Source organism: Cucumis melo, chromosome 4 (genome assembly GCF_025177605.1).
Source record: "Cucumis melo cultivar AY chromosome 4, USDA_Cmelo_AY_1.0, whole genome shotgun sequence".
Taxonomy (NCBI): domain Eukaryota; kingdom Viridiplantae; phylum Streptophyta; class Magnoliopsida; order Cucurbitales; family Cucurbitaceae; genus Cucumis; species Cucumis melo.
Window position 1 is genome coordinate 22002818 of NC_066860.1, and position 18341 is coordinate 22021158.

The window sequence follows — 18341 nt, forward strand, 5'->3', positions numbered from 1 at the left end:
AAGATTTGACTGTCCCTTAGCTTATATGGCTTTTTATTCAAAATATAAAAGGTTCCAAACAAATAGATGAGTTATTTGGGATTGATTATGTAAACTATTTACAAAAGTAGTATGTCATCCAAGTAAATTATTGGTGAAATATCCACTATACCTTCGTCTTCAACTTGGAAGAGCAACCCATGGATCAAGAAGAAGTAATCGATCATCAATGTTTCTATTAGTCCATTTTGAAGGAAAAAACGAATGGAATGTTAAAGCAGAGGAAGAAAAAGCAGCCAATCAACCTCTTTTATTTGCCATACATCTAAATAGTTTGGTATAACTTCCTCCCCAAAGAGAAGAAAGAACCAAAACAAAAAAAATATCCAGAAATGAATTGCTATATAACGTATTATAAGAAAATATTAAAATAAAGCCAGATATTTGGCGGATTTTTAGTTAAAATCCAACTAATTGAGTGGGAATTAATTTCATAAAAAATTCCCAATTGTAACGTTATGACAAAAATCTTGAATTTTAATTTTCTAAAATAAAAAGTCCTGGATGTTTAAAAATAAAACAAAACCAACTATTATGTATAATCAATCTCAGATCAGTTACGATTTGCGACATAATTTAAAATTTTAAACTGAAAATCAATTATTTTTGTTTTAAAGCGACCAAGTTTGTTCAGCGGTCAAAACGCTGCGTCTTACTATGGACCCACCAACCGATGAAATTTATATTTCTTGCGTTTTGCGTGTACAGGCAACTTTCCACATCATCACGCTGTTTTGAAGTTAACCTAAAAAAACATTAATTTTATTACAATTAAAACAAAGTACTTAATAATTCTAAATGTGTCCGTATTATCTATTAGAGTCTATGAATTCTAAGAAACCTCTAACCTATTTACACCCAAAATTAATAACTTTACTAACATTAATCAAGGTGTGAGATTTAAATTTAAATATTCAATAATTCAACATGTAATTTCATTACAATCTAAATTAGTTCTGTATATTTGTTAACTCTAAAAACTCGTCAATAGTTTTATCAAGTACAAGAAATAAGAAATGAAAAAAAACTACTTAAGAAATTAACAAATCAAAATGGTGCGCAATGAATTAGATCTGATTGTTTTGTGTTACTTGTTATTATTTATTAATTTCCTATAAAGATGTTTTTATTCCTTTTATAATATGTGAAGTGTGGGAATTGAATATTTAACTTTGAGAATAATAATAATATATGCACAAGATAATTATTCATTTTATCATAAAGTTGACTTATGTTTCTTTCTTAAAGTTTGGTTGTACATTTAAAATGTTATTGAACTATTTAATAATATTTTTAAGATTCACGTTTCTTTACAATATGGACTAGAAGAATCTATGTGTGAATTATTAAATTGATGTCAATCTAACTATGCTCAACAAAAACTCACAAATTTATTAGACATAAAATCTATTTTTTGTTTGAAAATCATTTAATTCAATTTCAAAGATCATAAATATAAAATTTATTAAATATACAAAATATTTATTGACATAAAATTGAAAATCTATGGAGTATATTAAAGATGTCAAATTTAACGTAGCTTAATGATAGTTAAGTAGGTTTATTTGTAAACTAAACTAACTTAATCTAATATTTGATCACATACCATACCGCAACTTAACTTAATATTTTTTAAAACATTAAAAACACTAAAAAGAAAAAGTCAGTTTTACAATTTTAAGGGAAAAAAGAAACGTAATGTACGCAATTAAAATATTTAGTTATGAGCGAGAAAAAAAGAAAAGAAAAGAAAAGTAGCGTGGCATTTCCGTTAATTTCGATGAGATCAAAGGGTAGCTACAACTAAATAGAACGAACACAGAGACATGCCAACTTTTCAAGCTTCTCCTTCAAGCAAAGCCTTCATTTTCTCTCCCATTTTTTCCCTCTCTCTCTTTCTCTCTATTTCTCCCCCTGTTCCAATTAGGGCAATATTCATCTTCTTCCATGGGGCAGCAATCCTTGATCTACAGTTTCGTTGCGCGTGGAACTGTAATTCTCGCTGAGTATACAGAATTCACCGGCAATTTCACCACTATAGCCTCCCAGTGCCTTCACAAACTTCCCGCCACCAACAATAAGTTCACTTACAATTGCGATGGCCACACCTTCAACTATCTTGTCGACAATGGATTCAGTAACTTTCTCTATCTCCTTTTCTTTTTTCTTTTCAATCCATTCCATCATTCTTCATACGGTTTTCTTTTCATGGCTTTCCTCTTTTGATCGATTGTTTTCTATCTGTTTAACTCTTATGGATGTATATATTATACCATTCGTTCTGATTCACTCCTTTAGTTTTATAAGTGTTTCGGTATTGATATATTCCGTCAGATGCGATTCTTAACGCGTTGTTATCTCGGAGTGGAAATAATAGAAATTTTCTGATGAGATCATTGATGGAGGATTCAGTTCTGTAAATATCATTGTATTTTGGAAGATATTACGATATTGAAAAGAACGATCGTGAAAATTCCTTGGTGAATAATTGGACGAGTTATTTAATTAATGTCACATCTCGGTATTTATTCCACCTCGCTTTCCCTTTCGGAAACGTTTTCTTGGAGATTTCTTTCTGTTTTTTTTTTTTTTTTTTTTTTTGAAGGTGTCTCTTGAGTTTGTCAATTCTAGTGAACTGTTGCAGATGTGGTACTCGAAAACTCGTAGTATCAATATTCCTGAAGCCTCGAAACGCTAACCTCCTCTGTTTGTGATGACAACAAGTTCTTTTATTCTAATTTCCGTTTCGAGGTTCTTTTTCTCTGATCACAGTTTTGTAAAATTAGCATTCTCCTGTTTTTTTAATCTTGTTCTGTAAGCTACTATTTGAGTTCTTTGATTGAAGACTGTAGTCTTGAGGATGTTCGTCATCTCAGTTCATGTACATGGTTCTTGAGTGTGTTTCATCATTGCCAATTTGTCATTAATTACTATTAAAACAATGGAGGATATAATTGTGAACCATGATGATCTAATCATCGAAAAACATTCAATCAACGATTCTGAACTATTTGGTCCGTAAAGCGTATACATACTACATATGACTCTGTGTTTGCTTGTGCTAGTGTCTCTATGCTTATATAAGTAAATCTAACTGATTAAATCTTTTCTGCGTTACAGCTTACTGTGTGGTTGCAGTTGAGGCTGCTGGCCGACAGATCCCTATTGCATTCCTTGAACGAGTTAATGAAGACTTTGTGAAGAGATATGGAGGTGGAAAGGCCATGACAGCAACTGCTAATAGCTTGAACAAAGAATTTGGGTACATTATCATTATTTAATGGGAATTATTAATTGAATGCCCCATTATCTCTTATCTAATATTTATATATAAGGAATCAATACTTATATTTTGATTCCAACAACATTATATTTTTTTAAATAGGTCTAAACTGAAGGAGCATATGAAGTATTGTGTGGAGCACCCAGAGGAGATCAGTAAGCTTGCCAAAGTGAAAGCACAGGTTTCTGAAGTGAAAGGAGTGATGATGGAAAACATTGAGAAGGTAAAATTAGGAGAAGGCCTTATTCTGATTATTATAACATTTGATCTGATTTCATCTTTTATTTCATTTTTCTGGATATGAAAATGTCGGGTTTATTCACAAATTGTCCTCTCAACAGGTTCTTGATCGTGGAGAGAAGATTGAGCTTCTAGTCGATAAGACAGAAAACCTTCGATCTCAGGTCATTGTCAGATCCTTTTGCATAGCTCACTAAATTATGATTGGCGATCTGAAAAATATACATTCTTCTCAATAATGCACAAGTATGGATGCTATATAAATCAGAGAGGGCGTAATTTATGAATTGATGACATTCAAATATCATATTTGTTTGCAAAACTACCTACAGATAAATTGAAGTTGTCACTGAGCTATATAACTTGCATTTAAAACTTGCGAGTAAGCAGGAACATGATAGATCATATTTGTGCTATATGATTTTAATTTTTTAACTTATTTGTATCAAGGTCTCATGTTTCACATAGCATTATGTTTAGTTCTGTGTTTACAATGTGTTATCAGCCTTGTGCTTATAATGGAGAAAATGGTCGGAAAAACAGGAGATCAACAAAAGAACGAAATACACCATTCTTTTTCTTTTTTTTTTTTTTTTTTTCTTTTTTTTTTTTTTTTTGTGTGTGTGTGTGTGTGTGAATACATAATTCAATTGAGAATAATATCTGCAGGCACAAGATTTTAGGCAGCAAGGAACGAAAATGAGGAGAAAGATGTGGTATCAGAACATGAAGATAAAGCTGATAGTTCTTGCAATCGTACTGGCGTTGATTCTGATCATCATTTTGTCTGTGTGCGGCGGCTTCAATTGTTGATGGATTCTTGTGGCAGCAACATTAGGATTGGTGATGGGATCAATATTACTCGGACAGTTTCTTCATACATGCTTGTTTATTGTACAAATCTTTCAGTTCCAAGGTCCACTTACCCATACGTTTTACTACCACCCTGGTTTTGTATAGGTTGTGCGGTTATATTCTTTTACTTTTGTATGGAAATATATCATTCGTTTGCTAAATAATACACACGCTTGCTTATCAATAACCCACAGCATGGATTATGCACATCTTTTTGGTCCATTAAAACATGTTACTAAATAATACAAACGCTAGGTGGGGAGATTTGAACATAGGATCTATCGTTAGCAAATATATTGGATTTTTCAACATCATCATCTCTATACATTTTTTATTTTTTTGATATTGTGATATTTAGTTTTAATTGTTCACTTGTCCTATTTGAAGTTTTGAACTTGCAGAAAGGGTTAAATTTCAGCCTTTTGAAGTCGGGATGTTTGCCTTTTGTCAACTAATCATAATGGCTATTGGATCCAGGTATTTTTAGTTTGTTTGGAAGTGATTTTGAATGTTTTAATCATTTTTGTCATGTTTGAAATTAGTATGAAATATTTCTTTAAAATTAATAATCATTTTATTTCATTTTAGGCATAGATTTTCCAACCATCAAAATTGATTTTTAATGGTAAAAAATATGATTATGGTGGGTCTTGAATACGACACTTTCAAACATTCTCTTTATAGTAGTACTTAAAGTGATCATTATTGTTTATGCCGTACCTATGCTAGGACTCGTATCCTAAAAATAAAATTTGAAATGGAACTTGTTAGGCTGTAAGCTTCCAATTTTATGGAAGTTTAAATAAATGTTGAAATTGTTTGATTTTAATTACTAATTTTGACCCCTCTCATAAAAAGTGTTGCAGCTCATTTATTTTCAAATTTTTCAATAAAAAGAAGTTTGGTAAAAAAAAAAAAAAAAAAAAAAAAGTTTAGCTCAAAGTGTATAAAATAACGGAATAACCGTCTGTTATACATATGTTTTATGCTTCATTGAACCCATAAAACGTGAGTTTTGTTGCCTAATAATACTTGGAGCAATGATTTAAAATTGCACCACTTCTTAAAGAATATGTTTAAGATTGCAACATAAACTTATCCAAATCTGAGGTGCAATTTGATAAAATTGAAATAAAAAATGACTTTGAAGTGATTTTAAAAGTGAAATAGTTTAAATTACTTTTACAAATCACTTTTGTAAATTTTAATGACTCAAAAGTAATATTTAATTTTATGATTTTAAATACAATTTCATACCACTAAAATAGATTTTGAATAACTGAAAACATTCTTTTAAAATGATTTTGATAATGACATAGATGATTTCGATCATTTTATCTTTAAATTTGTCACCCTCGTTTTATCAACTTGAATCATAAACTTAATTACATGTTACAATATATATCCTAAACTCGGTTTAACTAACATAAAATTTGTATTATCAAACAACACCCTTCATCCTTAACCAAGACTAAAAACAATTACAAATACCGAAAACATTACCACTTAAGATTGGTTGTCTCAATTATAGAAAAAAAATTCCATAATTTAAGATTCTCTAATGGCAAATATAATAAATGAACGAGCAACAAGACTTCTCTTTATTTTTTTCATCTCCATTGGAATCTTTAATTTAAGTTATTCTAGTACAAATAAAAAGGAGTTTACCCCTCTCCGTTATCAATCCTACGTAAGACAAACAAGTAAAAAGACATTTCGAATATAATTCTAAAGGGTTAAAATCACTTTTGTCAATTTTCAAAATCCTCATAGACAAAAATGGTTTTAACTCCAGCCCTAGATGTGCAATGCTTTCAAAAGGCTTAAAGAAAATGGAAAGAAAAGGGTAAATACTCAAATGTTTATTTCAATGTTGTCTATGAGCCTGACTTTGCCAAACCAAGCTGCAATCAAGATCACAACTGGGCTCTTGATCTCCTCCACCACCTCTAAACTCTCTTGTTCCACAATCTGCCATCAACAAACAACCACATCAAACTAACTGTTAACCGTTTAGTTAAGGTTACATAACTGAGAGTTTTAATTAACTCGCTTGTGAACTTTTTTTGATAAGATAATTTGCTTGTAAATGTTAAAAAACTTGATTGATAAAGTTACCGGTCTCACATGATATTCATAAAAATGGAACGAAATGGAGGATAAATTGATAAACTCGAAAGGTTAACCTTTAAAATGATACAACCTCAAAGCTTAAAGATATAAATTGATATTTTCTCAAGGAAAAAAAACTCTCATCCATTTTCACCCTTCAGCAACAATGGTTATTCAATAAAATTATGAAAAAGGACAAGCTACAACACCACATTGTTTATCTCTTAAGTAAGTTGAAGACTCCAGAAAGTCAAATAGAACACCAAACGCTTAATATAAGCTCAAGTCAGAAAACTTCCTAATTTAAATCATCCAGGGCTCACCTCAGCATAATCAAGTTCTCCGCCAGCTTCTTGTATTTCATCGACAACCAAGTTTTTTAATCTTTTGCAATTGAGTTCACCTCGTTCTGCTGCAGATTTTGCTTTTGACAATGATCTGTTTATAGACAATGCCTATAGACGAAAGATGAGAAGTAAATCAATTTCTGAATCTAAGTAACCATTTGATCATGAACGATAAAGCCCATATGCTTTTCACTTTGAAGCCACTACTACACTATAATTTGAAGAGAACCTTTTGTCTTTCTTCAGGTGAGAGCCGCACATTGCGAGAACTCATTGCAAGACCATCAGCATCACGCACGGTTTCAAACCCCAAAATGTTTATAGAAAAATCAAGATCTCGAACCTGGAAGAAAGCTGAAGTGAGAGATGTTGTCACCAGTGGTAATAAATATGTGCTTTTTGTTAATCAAATGACAAAAAATTATTAGATAACATGATATTCCTTTTCAAAATCATTTAGGAATGAGAGGATTAGTTCATCTACCTTATAAACATCATGAGGTCGTTAGATTTTCAAGATAATTTAGTTTGACATTCTCACCATGACCCTTTTCAAGATAGTACCCTTTTGGGTTCACGATTCTTGGATCAAAACTTAAATTTTTAATGAATTAAATATAAATTTTAGCTTTATGGATCCGATACCATATTAGATAGAACGAGGCTTTTTTTAAATTGGTAACTAGAGAATTGGCTCATCTATCTTATAAACATTATGGGAATCCTTGATTGAAATCATCATAACAGTGGGTAAAAACTCAATAACTAAGGATGGTAAGCCAAGTTAGAGAAATATATATCATCCAAGAAGCTTGTTACCCAATCCAAAATTTAAACTATACAGATCAGAAGTAAATAAAGTTCAATGAACAGGAGTTAAAGCCATGCCCTGCAGGGCATATTGCACACATGAATGATTTAGTATTCTTGAGAACCTAACTACCAATTCATCAAATATTATTGATGGAAGAAGCTTTTCAAGTTTAGAAAGTTTCAGACATGCAAGATTTAGTGACCCCTGACTAGAGTAATGCCAATTAAGTTCATAAATCATAGAAAAGCAATAAAGTTAGAATTTTTGATGAAAAACAATGAATCTTGAGCTCAAAACAGATATGAAAATCAAAACCATTCACTCTTAGAAAGACTCACCATCCGCCTGATAATTCGCCATTGCTGATAATCCTTCTTCCCAAACAAGGCAACATCAGGGTCCACAATATTGAATAACTTAGCAACAACGGTAGCAACCCCTCTAAAGAAAACAGGCCTACTTCTCCCGCACATGCCCTTCTCCAAACGCTCAACCCTCACCCATGTCTCATGGCTTGAACCGGATTCCTCCAAGCAAGAAACGTCGGCCATTCCAGCACAATCCGTAGCTGATTCAACTCCATAGTCGTAGAGATTGTGAGGATGGAAAACGACATCAACTCCTCCAGGAACAGCATTGAGCTTCCGAATGTCGCCGTCGAAATCTGAAGGATAGGTTGAGAGATCCTCGGAAGGGGCAAATTGGCTAGGGTTAACGTAGATAGAGACGACGACGAGATGTGAATGGTTGCGAGCTTCTTGGATTAGAGAAAGATGGCCGTCGTGAAGGGAACCCATGGTGGGAACGAGGGCGATGGTATTGAGTAAAGATCTCATCGATTTCGCCCATGTCCTCATCTGGTTTTTGTCTGTAATTATGAGAGTCTGATTCTCCTTCCTCGCCATTGGAGAACGAAAGTGAAGGTTGAAAGGAAACGGTGGATCAAAATGGGAAAATTTGATAAAATAAAAATTTCTTTTATCACTTATACATTTATAGAAAGATTTATAATTAACCTTTTTGCCCTATAAATTTACACTCTTATTCTTTTTATTTTCTATATATTTGTACGTTACATTTTCTTTCCGTCCCCAATAACTTTTTAAATGCATCTTTCACCTATATTCTTCCAAAACATTTACCCATAACTATTTAATGATCTTGCATCAATAATGAGACAAAATAAAGTCCCTCACAAACTTTAATTCTCATTTTCTATTTTCCACTTGAAAATTCTTCTCCCTCTCTCATAATTTTTTAGGTGAAAGTTCACGTTATTTACCGCTTTTATATTTGCTCAGATCGAACTTTAGAAACAAATGTAAGTACGAGCAGGTTGATTTTCTTTTTTCTACATGATTGTTTATAGAAGCTAACATGACCGTGTAATAAAATCCAAGTGATCAATTAGTTCTTCATACACGATCGTGTAACAAATTCTAAACAATCATTTAGTTTTTTGTACATGATCGTGTAACAAATTTTAAATGATCGTTTAGATCACGATTGTATAACAAAGTCCAAACCATCATTTAGTTCTTCATGCACGATCGTGTAACAAATTTTGAAAAATTATTTAGATAATGTTAAACGATCGTCGATCGTGTGTCAAATCTTAACGATCGTTTGGACTTTAACTTTAGTTTGAATTGTTTATTTAATAAAATGTACTCTCAATTGTTTAGTGTAGGGTTCGAAGATTGTGTAATATCAATGGTCATGATCCCAATATTTGTACAATTTAGAGGAGAGTGGAATCAGTTCTTTGGAAAATATGTGGGAGTCAGATGAAATGATTAAAGGTTAGATGTGATATTACCTATTCCGAACTTGTGAGTTATCTACACCAAAGACTAAACATTGATTCAGATATATTCGATATACATATCAAATGTTGTTATGAGCTGAATGTTACAGTCTCTCCAACATACGGTTAATACATTTGGAATTTAAAAGAAGACTTGAAGAACACATGTAAGGGGTACAAGATTGAAATGATGTCAACTGTGAAATCTAAGCCCAAGAATTTCGAGTTCTTTTTATATCTAATTATTATATAGCAATAAGTGCTTTGATTTAGTGTTTTGAGTTAAGTGTACATCAGTTCTTTCTTATGATGTATTTAGCTTCTTTTAAATAATAATAACAATAAACTAATGAAATATTCTTAAGTTGTACGAATTCTTTAAAAATTTTAAATTTTAGTACATTTTGTGAGGCTCTGATCACGATATGCCTTTACGCGATAAGACTCCATGCGAAGATAACCTATGCGATAAGAACTATTGTGCGATGAGAAAAGACTATGCGGGAACCCTTGTTGCGATATAAGCTTACTTCACTGAGAAGTGATCATATCATTCTCACGTAAGGAAGTCGACGATTGATTTGACCTTTCCAACCAATTTGAATCCATGATAAGAATATGACAGAGACATGTGGCGTTCTAACATTAGTCCAATTCTCACCATCGGCAAAAGTAATCATTCTGGCATGGAAAACTTCATTAAAAAAAATCTTTAAATAGATGGATCCTAATCCTTCTGAAGTTGCATACTTAAAAGAAATTATAGAGAACTTTCGAGATCTCTCGGAGATTCTAATCAAGCATGAAATCGATCAAAAAGTGCAAAGGAGCTTTCGGGTAACAACTCGCTATTGTGACTGTGAGTGGTTCTTCTTATAAAATGATTTCCAAAATAAAAAGGATTTCTAAACGTGTTTAAATCCTTGCTATATTTCTACTGAAACTATGATTGACAAAATTTTTCTTATGCTTTCTAAATCTTAAAATGCATAAGATTTGATATAAGTGTGTAATGATGAATTGAGATGATCTTTTATACCTTATGCGATGAGGATGTCTCATACTTGTTGTGTGATCTGGTATGAGATGTCTTATTCTTGTTGTATGATCTGTGATGAAATGCTATATTTTTGTCGTGTGTTCCAGAATAGAATGTCTTATTCATGCTGTGTGATCTTGAGTAGGATGTCTCATACTTGCTGTCGATTTGGTATGAGATGCCCCTTGCTTGATGTATGATCTGACATGAGAAGACGCATACTGTGTAGTGGTTGTCTTTATTTCAGTTTAGTAGGCGCTCTGGTGTTCCTTTGAGGAGAATCTCACTTGAATGTATAAGCAGTCACGTCCCTACTTCATCACATATAGTATTTTGGATAACTATAATTAATTAACTTAGTTATTTTTCATTACATTTCTGATGGTTATGAAGAAGAATTCATTTTCGAACTTCTTTACCTATGTATTAATGTCAATCCACACGTATTCATTGGTCATTGTTTTTTTTTTTTAAAAAAATCCTTATCCTTACTATATTAAAAGTAACTTAGGGGGAGAATCATTTTTGAACAATTCTACCCCTTACCAAATTCTAAATTTACAATATTACTGTAGCGCCCTAAAATAAGGTAATTTTTAATTATCTTAAGTTTAATTTTAACCATGTCAAAATTATTTTGGGTGTTATTTGAGTTAATTGTTGAAATTGTTTGATTTTGTGGGAGTAGGATTAATTAAATATTTTGGGAGAATATTTAGTTAGTTTGGAGATTTGGAATTTTGGTGTTATGGAAGATTTGTTTTAAGTTGAATATTATTGGTTGATTTAAATTGGTGAGATTATATGTACTCATATATGTATGATTATATAATTTAATAAGTTGAAGGTTAAGGATAATTATATTATTAAGATAATATAACTTCATAATATAATTATTTAGGTAAGAATATATTACTTTTTGGAGAAGAGAAAAAAAAAAGAGATAAAAGTGATGATACTATGGATAGTTAAATGAAGAGAGAAAATATATGATTGGTTATTTGGAAAAGATCAAGGCAAAAGGAAAAAAGGTAAAAGTAAAAACAATGATAATAATAATATTTTTATTTTTATTTAAATAGAACTCATGGGTAAACGTGCACATCATCTTCTTTTTCAAGAAATCCTAGTGCACCTTCACAAACCAATCCGATGCCATTCAAGGTTGCCATCCGCCACTGTGCTTCGATCGCCTTCGCCGCACACCACCGCTTCCGTCATCTTCCTCCTTAGTTCTCCTCCACCGTAAGTCATTGAGTCGAGCTTCTTCAACCGAAACATCACAGTTTGCCCCTTAGTTCCAATCAACAATGACGTTCACTTCAGTCGTCGATCGTCTGCGTGAACCCAAGCTGGTTCTTTATCCCGCAACCAAATGTCGAGCCCGTTCTTCGTCGCATAACCAAATGTCAAGCCGAGTCTTCGACGCGTCCAAGCCCCATCAGCAACCTGAGTCGCATCCTTTTGTAAACCAAGTAGCGCGTGCCTTCATCCCTTGTGAGCTACACGCAAGCTGCCACCCCATTTCGAGTCGATTTCTTCTTCACCGAGTCGTCTAGCCGTTCGTTTAGCCACTGAGCCATTTTCCTTCAGCCAGCCGCTAGTCTATGTTTTAGTCATTTTTTCATCTACTTTTTTGTAAGCTTTGATTGAGTTTTAGGTATGCCCAACAAATATTAATTTTTGGACCCTAAATAATTTAATTTTGAATTTTAAGATGGAATTTCATTTAAGTTGGATTATATTTTTATGAAGGCTTAGTTAGAGTTTATTAGAGGAACTGAGAGCTTTGTTTTTCCTCAATTAAGGTTGAATTGGAATTTAACCTCAACTTTGGGTAAGTTAAACTAAATGGTTTTTTTAGATCTTTAAGCAACTGTTAAATTATTGAACTTAGTTATTTTTCCTATTACCGATTAGGATTTATTCTTGGGAAGCTTGACTATTGTTGTTAGAATTATTTTTGGTTAAGCAAATCTCCATGTAAGAGATTCTCCTACTAGACCCTCGTACTAAAGTAAGAGTTTGCATGTAATTTTCATTATGCATTGAGGTAGCTAAAATTCATAATCTATTGATGAATTATGTTAATGACTGATAGTATGATTGGGTTATGTTGATGATGATTGATTTATGTTAATGATGAATGCATGAAATATTAATCTCATGATTAATAACATTATGATTAATTTTCATGTCGTGTTTTATGATGTTATGATGTGTTACATGCTATGGATAGAATGTTTTGTTAACTTTATCTATTAGAATTGTACCCACATGGATGTCCCTCGGGATCACCACTTTTTTATGACTGTGTGGTCCGACGGGATCATCAGTCTCATGAGATGTTATGTATATGAGTGGTCTGACGGGGTCACTTACAGCCCGATTGTCCCAAGTGTTCCTTTGGGTTCACTGAAGACCAGTTTGTTCTAGGTGTTTTTTCGAGTTCACCAAAGACCAGTTTGTCCTAGGTGTTCTTTTGAGTTCACTAAAGACCAGTTTGCCTTAAGTGTTCCTTTGGGTTTACCGAAGATCAGAGATGTTCTTACGAGATCATTAGATTGTGTGTGTTCGAGAACACTCAAGTTTAGGGATACTTTTTTATAGGACTCTAATGAGAAGTTAACAGACACCTAGTGGGACTAGTAGTAGGTCCCTTACTGAGTTTATGTTTATACTCACTCTTTCTATGTTTAATCTTTTGGGCAGAAGTAGAAGTAAGGATAGAGGAAAGCTAGCGAATGACAAGAAGTGACAGTGACGTGTCATAGAGAATCTTTTGCTTCCACTCTTACTTTGCAGTTATGAACTTCATTATTCTTTGGTATTCTTTGACTATTTTTCTTTAAAAGTAGATAGGACCCGAATTAGGAGTTTATTTTAGATTATTTCTACATTATTTATTTATTTATGATTTTAATGAGTATTTGAAGTTTTCAGTAAAAGATAGTTTTATTTTTCATTTTCTTTAAAGAGTTTTTATTTTCGTTTAAGTAGTAATTACCTCAATTTAGTATAAAGAGTTGGATCGTTACAATTACCCGACGTACTAATGTCAATTTTAAGTTATTATTTTAAATTTATAAAAAAAGTTACATATTGTCATTTTGTTGTATTAATGTCAATCTTAAGAAAGTCACCCCACATATGGCCAAGTAAACAATCATTATATGAGTGAATAATGTTTTTAGAAATAATTTAAAACATTTAACACGATTTTGTAACCATTTTGCACTTAAACAAAATAGATTTGGTTTTCCGAATTCCATAACTTAAAAGGAAACAAATGATTTGTAACGTTTTATAAGAAATAAATACTTATGATTATCATAATAAAAAAATTCCTTTTAAAATTCCATAACAAAAACCTTGTTATTTTATGTTTCAATTTTAATATAAATATAGATGCATTATTTGATTAAATTTACTATCCAAAGTTTTTGTTGCTTTCAAGTTTTATCTACTCATTCTTTGTGCCAACTCAAAGGAAAAATCGATCTAAGATAATGCTAATATTTACAGTTTGTTGCATTCTATTTTTTAGTAAGGTAACTTTTATTTCCACTTTGAAACTATAGACTTAATGGAACATACCCTAATACGAGGTTTGAAACATTTCCAAAATATTTGGAACCTCATAGGAGTGTTATTCCTAAAACCACCGTTGAAAAATATAAAATTTAAAAGGGAGAAGTGTTAGAGGTATTGAAACTTATTGTCATAGATAAAGAGGTAATCCTACATATTTGATAAATTTAATTGTTTATCACCTCTTTTTAATTCTAATGTAATTATTAATAATATTGTTTATTAAGATTTAAATATAGTTTATTTTTTAAGCTCCTCACATTTATTACTTAAATTTATATTTATTCAGCAATTTATTTAATATACAAAATGTAATGTGTTTTCTCTTGCGGGAAACAAAAATTCAAATTAATTTATACAATGATTTGATCAAAAAGTTCAATGATGTTATAGACAAAGGAAAATATTATAAAATTCAAAGGTTGGAAATGTCAAAAAAAAAAAAAAAAAAAAAAAGATTGTAGATAAAAAGTACTCATTTAAGTTTTATTATATGTCTTTAATATTTTTAAAATTTATCACTACGTACTATTATTCATTTTATAAAAAATATATATTAATAACAAAGTTCTGATTTAGTTATTTAGTACTCCTGTAAATAGTAACAAGCACAATTTCTAAATATTAGACACATTAGTCATTTAAATGTTTTTAAAACAATTTTAATTACAAGATTATTTTGAAAAAAAATAAATTCAAAATTCAATAATAAGAATGAAACTTTTCAAAAGTCTAAAACATAATTCAAACAAACTATTTTGAGAATTTGGAAACTGAAACCACTTGAAGGTAATATAAATTTGAATAATTTAGCACATTAATAATTTGTTGGGTGGAAAAGGGAAATGAAATTATTGATATAATACATAGAAAACCAACCATTTATTCCCAACCCTAATACTAAATTTACATATGTAAATACACAGCAAACAGAATAATACAAACATTTCCTTCAAACAATTCCACTTTTCATTATCTACAAATGGAAGACCAAACACATTATTCTAAATGCAAACATCAACCAACCCCCATCCACTAAAAAAATCCCTAAAAGAAAAATTTAAAAAGTTATTTCAACATATACTCATTGATCCCTAAATGAAGAAATTTCCTCAAAAACAGGAAGCCTCTTGGACCTACCAAATGGGCCTTTTTTGTTTACCAATAGCTCAAGCCCATTAAGCAAATCAACATCGACACTAAGGCCCAATAATTCAATAGAATCGGGCAGAGATTGCCTTGACCTGATTTCGGTGAGCAAATCAGCTGCCCGTTTCTGGGCTTTTGTTTCATCAGAGCCCGGAATTTGGGCTTGCTGGACTTGTTCGAGAACAAAAGTGGCCTCATTGAGACGGCCCTGTTTTATTAAACAAAGGCCCAAATTGCAAGCCTTGTTCGCATCTGGATCGATCATTTGGGCCTTCTTGTACACTGCTTCAGCCATCATGTAATTGGGCTTTTGCATGTAGGCCCATCCGAGATTTCCCTGTCAAAGTTCAGGCCCATTGAGATAATCATAATACCAATATTTTTTTTTTTTTTAAAAAAATAAAATAAAGAAGGGAAATAGCATAGAAAAATACCAATAATCTAGAGGTTTCTTGTTTGACAGAAACTTGAAATTTCTTGCCATGAGAACGAGCTGTTCTTGTGGGTTTTCCATTAAAAGCTTCTCCTTGATATATCATTCTCAATTGTCTCTTCAATAACTCAATTTGCTCCTCTATTCTCCCACATTTCTAAAATCCATAATATATTCAACATCCATAATCCTCTCACAATAATTGTTTCATAATCATTCTTTTTTTTTTTTTTTTTTTTTTTTACTTTCAAACACAAAATCAAGCAATTATTTGAGCTCTATTAAGTTTTTTCTTTTTAGGTTTTTAGAAATAACCTTACAAATGTCACTTCTATTTATAATTTCTAACTTTCTACTGATAATATTTATAAGAAAAAAAAAAACTAAAAAACTAGAAACTAAAGTAATTTGAAAATTAAGTATTGTTCTCTTAGTGGTTTTCATTTTTCTTAGGCAGAAATAGAATTTTAAAAAGAAAAATAAGTTTTTAAAAACTATATTTTTAGTTTTCAAATCTTATTTTAGTTTTTAAAAACAAAACTTTATAACTAAGCACCAAAACTTGATGTTAAATATATATCGGTAGGTTTAATTTTTCTTTTTAAAAAAAACTAACAAAAAAGAATGATTATTAAATGAGGTTAAAATATTAGTTTTTGTTTTAGAGCTTCACTAAAAATTTAACTATTTTGTGCCTTGGTTGGTTCTTTTAGATGAGAAGAATCATGGCACGTAAGGGAAGAAAATGAAACTACAACCACTAATTTAAAAACATAACATCGGATTTGAAAACTAGATAATAAAACTAAAAAACAATGAATGATACGTACAAACCTAACTAATGTAAAAGTAAAAAAGAAAAAGTGAAAAACAAAAGGTTTAAAGGATGATTATTAACGAGTACAAGGATTGTAACTAAATTAAAAGAAAAAAAAGAAAGGTATGATATAGTAAAAGAATTTAAAAGTGAAGAAATTACCTTAAAAAGATCTATAAGAACATTGTCGAGAGAATGTTGAGAGTGTTTTGAGCAAAGAAATCTAAAGGTTTGGAGAATAAGAATGGCTTCTTCAGCTCTATCAATTTGCTTCATAACCACAGCCATATCTTTTAATGCACTTTCTACTCTGTCCCCTTTATTTATTGCCTCCCAAAATAATGCAATTGCACTCTCTGGATCCTTCTTTATCAACTAAAAATTCATATCATCATTTACTACTATACTCCCTTTTTGTTAAAAAGGATAAAACTTAGATGCAGCAAACTCCTCTAATTAAACTACTTAAAAGTTGTCAAATTGTGAGTCCTTCAACTTTTGTAAACTTTATGTATATAATTTGTCATACATACATAATAATTAAAAGATGTTATGTTATGTTCCTTGCAAAGGTTTCTCACGAAAATAGTACATCCTAACTTTATAGTTTCAAAATGGATTTTTTTTAAAAAAATATAATAAAACGACAAAATATTTGTATTATATAGAATAATTTTGAAAACAGAAAAAACCTATCGACTAAGGATAAAAAAAATACTAAAAATACTATGCCAATCATGCCGTCAAGATCGTTTAATTTGGTTACACGATTAGATTTGATCGTTGATTTGGCTAAACAATTTTTTCTACGTTGTTTTGGTATACTATTTTTTATATATTTTTTTTTTGTTTTAAGATTCTTTGGTACACGCTCGTTTTAGATTTGACTAAATAATTTTTTTTACACGATTGTTTAGATGTAGCTATCCAATCTAAATGATTTTTTTGATTATTTCTTGTAGAGGAAAAGATAAAGATGGAAGAACAAATCTAGAATATTTAAAAAATGACAAATTTTATGGACTTTGTTATATTTATGAAAATTTTTCTATAAAAATTGGATAGCTAATGTTTAAATATATAAAATAATAAAGAAAAAAAGAATTAATTTCAATCAAATTTACATAATTAATTAACTGTGTTGCCATTCTTCATGTGTGAAAAGAATTTGAAGGAAAGAAAAATATAAAAGGAGTTTTATGATTTTGGAGACAATGAAAGGAGAAGTAGCAAATAGCTATTTTCAAAGAGATGATAGAAGAAATAGAAAATTGAATTACCTGAGCATACTTAGCTCTAACATAGGGAGAATCACCAGGTGGAGCCTTATGAATGACATGAAAAAGTTCATCTTTTGATGACCCCTTTTTTAAGTTACCTCCTTCCATAATTTCCTCATCTTTCTCTCTAATTGATAAATCCTCTTCTTCTTCTTCTACCCTCATTCTCATTCTCATTCTCATTCTCTTCTCTTCTTCTTCTTCTTCTTCTTCTTCTTTTTCTTCTTCAATGGAAAATCCTAAATTCCCAAGTAATAAACCTTTCTCTCTCTCTCTCTCTCTCTCTTTCTCTCTCTCTCCCCCTTCGTAAATGGAAATTAAATTCTTCTATATAAATAATTACCAAAAGATCAGATGAAGACAAAACAATAATGAAAACCAATGAACAAAGGTCGCCCTTCCGTCTACATTCAACCATATCCTTTATGTTTCTTTCATTTTTCCTAACTAACTTTCTCATTATTTCAATCTATCTCTCTATCTGATAGTCTATTCTTTTTAAACTCCCACAATAATTCTTCTTATCCACAAATAA

At 30.9% G+C, this 18341-nt stretch overlaps 3 protein-coding genes across 5 annotated transcripts; 1 reads left to right on the top strand and 2 right to left on the bottom strand.

The window, feature by feature from the left end:
* The first annotated feature begins 1796 nt into the window (after positions 1 to 1796).
* On the top strand, positions 1797 to 4604 carry LOC103502784 (vesicle-associated membrane protein 722-like). The gene is made up of 5 exons (XM_008466864.3): positions 1797 to 2176; positions 3160 to 3301; positions 3425 to 3545; positions 3664 to 3726; positions 4232 to 4604. Exons 1-5 carry the CDS (start codon positions 1987 to 1989, stop codon positions 4373 to 4375), a joined length of 660 nt encoding a protein of 219 aa, XP_008465086.1. The 5' UTR covers positions 1797 to 1986; the 3' UTR covers positions 4376 to 4604.
* A 1391-nt stretch (positions 4605 to 5995) lies between these two features.
* Positions 5996 to 8661, bottom strand: LOC103502785 (pantoate--beta-alanine ligase). Its single transcript, XM_008466865.3, has 4 exons — positions 8029 to 8661; positions 7106 to 7219; positions 6853 to 6984; positions 5996 to 6388 (listed from the first exon to the last, which is right to left on the bottom strand). Exons 1-4 carry the CDS (start codon positions 8593 to 8595, stop codon positions 6272 to 6274), a joined length of 930 nt encoding a protein of 309 aa, XP_008465087.1. The 5' UTR covers positions 8596 to 8661; the 3' UTR covers positions 5996 to 6271.
* Positions 8662 to 15073: 6412 nt separating this feature from the next.
* LOC103502783 (protein SULFUR DEFICIENCY-INDUCED 1-like) lies at positions 15074 to 18106 on the bottom strand. 3 transcript variants are annotated; one of them, XM_051083341.1, is made up of 4 exons: positions 17807 to 18106; positions 16689 to 16889; positions 15711 to 15866; positions 15074 to 15613 (listed from the first exon to the last, which is right to left on the bottom strand). In XM_051083341.1, exons 1-4 carry the CDS (start codon positions 17987 to 17989, stop codon positions 15212 to 15214), a joined length of 942 nt encoding a protein of 313 aa, XP_050939298.1. In that variant the 5' UTR covers positions 17990 to 18106; the 3' UTR covers positions 15074 to 15211. The 3 variants fall into 3 exon arrangements, with proteins under 3 accessions (XP_050939298.1, XP_008465084.2, XP_008465083.2); XM_008466862.3 differs by having other exon boundaries at positions 16689 to 16892; XM_008466861.3 differs by having other exon boundaries at positions 16689 to 16901.
* Positions 18107 to 18341: the final 235 nt, after the last annotated feature.